The sequence below is a fragment of the Ochlerotatus camptorhynchus genome, unplaced genomic scaffold (assembly GCF_037179485.1).
Source record: "Ochlerotatus camptorhynchus isolate MF236.1 unplaced genomic scaffold, CSIRO-AGI_Acam_v1.1 ptg000357l, whole genome shotgun sequence".
Taxonomy (NCBI): Eukaryota; Metazoa; Arthropoda; class Insecta; order Diptera; family Culicidae; genus Ochlerotatus; species Ochlerotatus camptorhynchus.
Genome location: NW_027040845.1, coordinates 4,163,031 through 4,166,413, shown reverse-complemented (window position 1 = coordinate 4,166,413; position 3,383 = coordinate 4,163,031). Strand labels below are relative to the sequence as shown.

General features: G+C 46.0%; 1 protein-coding gene across 1 annotated transcript; it reads left to right on the top strand.

Annotated features, from left to right (window-relative positions):
- Positions 1-265: 265 nt before the first annotated feature.
- LOC135709293 (general transcription factor 3C polypeptide 3) lies at positions 266-3,065 on the top strand. Its single transcript, XM_065231601.1, has 2 exons — positions 266-1,794; positions 1,855-3,065. The coding sequence occupies exons 1-2, from the start codon at positions 295-297 to the stop codon at positions 3,019-3,021; spliced, it is 2,667 nt and encodes an 888-aa protein (XP_065087673.1). The 5' UTR covers positions 266-294; the 3' UTR covers positions 3,022-3,065.
- Positions 3,066-3,383: the final 318 nt, after the last annotated feature.

The following is a 3,383-nucleotide window of genomic DNA, read 5'->3' as shown; positions in this document are numbered from 1 at the left end:
TTGATTAACTTCTCAGCTTTTTAAATAACTAATGTACTTTTAAAATAACATTAATTTGTTTTATTTTTTATCTAAGTTACCCGTAACAACAACTCCTACAGAACCCCCTCCCCTTAAATTTTGAGTTCCAATTTGTAAGCAAATATCAGCAACCCCCGGCCCCTTCCACGTTACGTAATATTTGAACGGCTCAAACCAAAACAAAACTAAACAGTGTTTGTTTCTTTCTGCTCCAGACCGTATCTGAACAATTCAAATTATTTCCTTAAAAAAGTTATTTCAACTCGCTGGAAAATGTCGTCTGCAGAACCATCGGAAGCGGACAGCGTCGTTGTGGAGGAAATCGACGAAATGCAGCTGGATCCGCAGGAGTTGTCGCAGTTCGTCGAGACAAGTTCGATTTCGCTACCGGGCGAGCCGGGCGCATCCATCATAATGCCTCCCGGACGTCGGTTGCGGTCATCCACCGTTGCTTCCAATTCTTCAGCCCCTTCGGAGTCGGAAACGGACGACGAGAGTCCTCAGCAGAACGAGGTGTGGATTAAAAAGTTCGTTGCCGGTGAGATTAGCTACACCGAGTACCAGGCACGAATGCAACCATCAGGAGAAATGGAGCTGGAGGATGAAGAGTTGGCTGCGCGGAGAAAAAGTTCAAGAAAGTCGACGAGGTTCGAAAAGGATCTGAGCGTCCAACGGAAGGATGCTTTGAGGGGTAATTTGCAAGGACCGACGCAGGTTAAGGTGGATGGAAAGACGTCTATGAAACGACACCGACGATTTCTGCCTCCCGCGTTGCAGGGTTTGATGGGGCAGGCAAATTTGTGTTACGCTAGGGGAGAGTCGGAGATGGCTAAAAAGTTATGTCTGGAGATTGTGCGACAGATGCCGCTTGCTCATGAGCCGTTTGTCACATTGGCGCAAATTTACGAAACGGAAGATCCAGAAAAATATTTGCAGTTTTCGTTGATTGCGGCGCATTTGAATCCGTCGGATGTGGAACAGTGGGTACGGATTGCGGAGATATCGGAGGAGCATGGGAACTTAAGTCAGGCTTTGATGTGCTACGCACGGGCGATCAAGTCCGACCCGAAGAACTTCGATTTGCGAATGAAGCGAGTGCAGCTGCTGGAGAAAAAGGGCGAAGAGAAGCAAGCATTCAAGTGCTACTTTGCAATGTTGCCGTATATTCCGAAGGAGCGTGGAGAGTTTCTGGTGGAAACGGCTAAAAGGTTGGCGAAGAAGTTTCACGAGGAAAATAACATACCAGCGGCCATGGAGGCCATGGACCGTGCTTATGGGACAGTTTCGGAACTGTTCACTGTGGAAGATATAAATCTTTTTTTGGAACTGTTGATTACGACAGGGCACTATAGAAAGGCGCTGGATGTTCTGATGGCTCACACAAACGTTGAAGTGCATGAGATGGTCGGCGATGATGGCGAAGAAGCCGATCCCAGCGGTAGCAGCACCATCTACACCGTGGTCATACCGGAAGACATGGTGTTGGATTTTCGAACGAAGCTGGCAGTCGTTCTGGTGCACCTGAAATGCGAGCACCTGTTCGATATGATTGTGGACAATATCTTCTCGAATATCAATGTGGAGGAAGCTGGAGACTGCTATTTGGATGTCGCTGAATCGTTGATGAAAGAGTTGCATTATCATTATGCACTGAAGTTGCTGGTTCCGTTGATTAAAAGTGAAAACTTCTCACTAGCAGCGGTTTGGTTACGGTATGCGGATTGTTTGCGCGCTATTGGAGATTATAACGAGGCTATTATGGCTTACAAGAAGGTAAAGTACGAAGAGAATAACTGTGATTTGATTATATCTGTAACTTTGTCCATTTCACAGGTAGTTTCCTTGGCTCAACATCTAGACGCTCGCCTAACTCTGTCGGCATTGCTCAAACAGCAGGGTAATTACGACGAGGCCCTAAAAGCGCTTGAACAAGATCCGGAAAGCGAAATCATGGATGCCGAACTGCTGTACGAGCGTTGCCTCATGCTGAAGGAGATAGGCCGATTCGACGAATTCCTCTCGACCGGTTTCATGCTACTGATGCGCCATTGCGTTCCACTGAGAAGTCGGCTCGAACTGGGCGCTGCCATTTCGGTTCCACGGTTCTGTGAAATGCTGAAAACCATCGCTGACATAAAGGTTTCCCGACAGGATACGACAGAGGAGCACAGGCCGGAGTTTTCACGCTCGGAGAACGAGCCATCCGTAGAGATGGAATGGGAACTGGTTCTCAACTTACTTCAAGTAGCAGACTTCATCAAAGATTATGCCTTCTTCCAGAAGCTTGTATTCACTCTGTGCACCGCCAAGCGGTTTCAATTTTACCGACATGAGCTTCAATGTCTCGCTCTCCTTGGTTGCCTGTTTAATCGTGATCCTATGTATGCGTACAATCTAATCCGAGAACGTGTCAACAAGGAAAAGGATCTCAATAACCCCCGTCTGTGGAATCTTTTTAACTTGGTCATCCTGGTGACGGGGGACATTCGCTACAATCGTTATCTCATGCGTCTATTCGGACGATCTCCCGTGAATCCGAATGTTCGAATCCTGCAAGCAAACTACCACCTAAATGCGGGAACCTACAAGTACGCCCTGAATGACTATAGCAAAATCTACATGAAAACGGGCGATCCCATTCATGCCATGTTGATTGGCGTGACTTTGACGCAGATTGCGTGCCAGAAGTTTACCAGCAAAAAGCAAGCATTGGCCTCCCAGGCAATCGGATTCATGGAGAAGTATCGCAAGAAAAGACCCGGCGAACTAAGCAATGAAATTCATTACAACATCGGCCGGATGTATCATCAGCTGGGGATGTACAGTTTAGCGGTGAGTCACTACAAACAGGCGCTGGAGTTCACCAATGCACTGATTCAGGAGCACCCATTGTATCTGGATTTGCGGGCGGAGATTGCGTACAATCTGAGTAGTATTTATAGAAGCAACAACAATTTGGAACTGGCAAGGAAGTATCTGTATGAGTACATTGAAATTTAATGCGGGAAGTGCGGACTGAAACGATTAATAATGAACTGTAGTTTGTCGGAAAAGGAACGGCTAAACATAATTATTACTAGAGAAATTCTATAAGGGAAGGTTTGAAAATATGTGTGTGTGTGTGTGATCAATCAGATTGTGGTTTGCTTGGTATCCTTTTCGAGGTGAATTCGCACATTGGTGTGAGGTTTCCCTAATAGAGGTACACCATACCCGAACGATAATCCAAATGGTAGAGTTATTCCACACCTATAAACGAAAACCATGAACGGATGATAATTCGAATGGTAAAATTATTCCACAACTAATCTGGATGATGCCCCGAAAACACCGTAAAGCACTTTTTTATGGTTACTTTTATT

What these genes read in the sequence shown, in the direction of transcription:
- LOC135709293 (XM_065231601.1), top strand. Translation starts at nt 295, where the DNA reads ATGTCGTCTGCAGAACCATCGGAAGCGGACAGCGTCGTTGTGGAGGAA. An exon ending in CTATTATGGCTTACAAGAAG is followed by an intron (nt 1,795 to 1,854) that starts GTAAAGTACGAA and finishes TCCATTTCACAG; the next exon opens with GTAGTTTCCTTGGCTCAACA.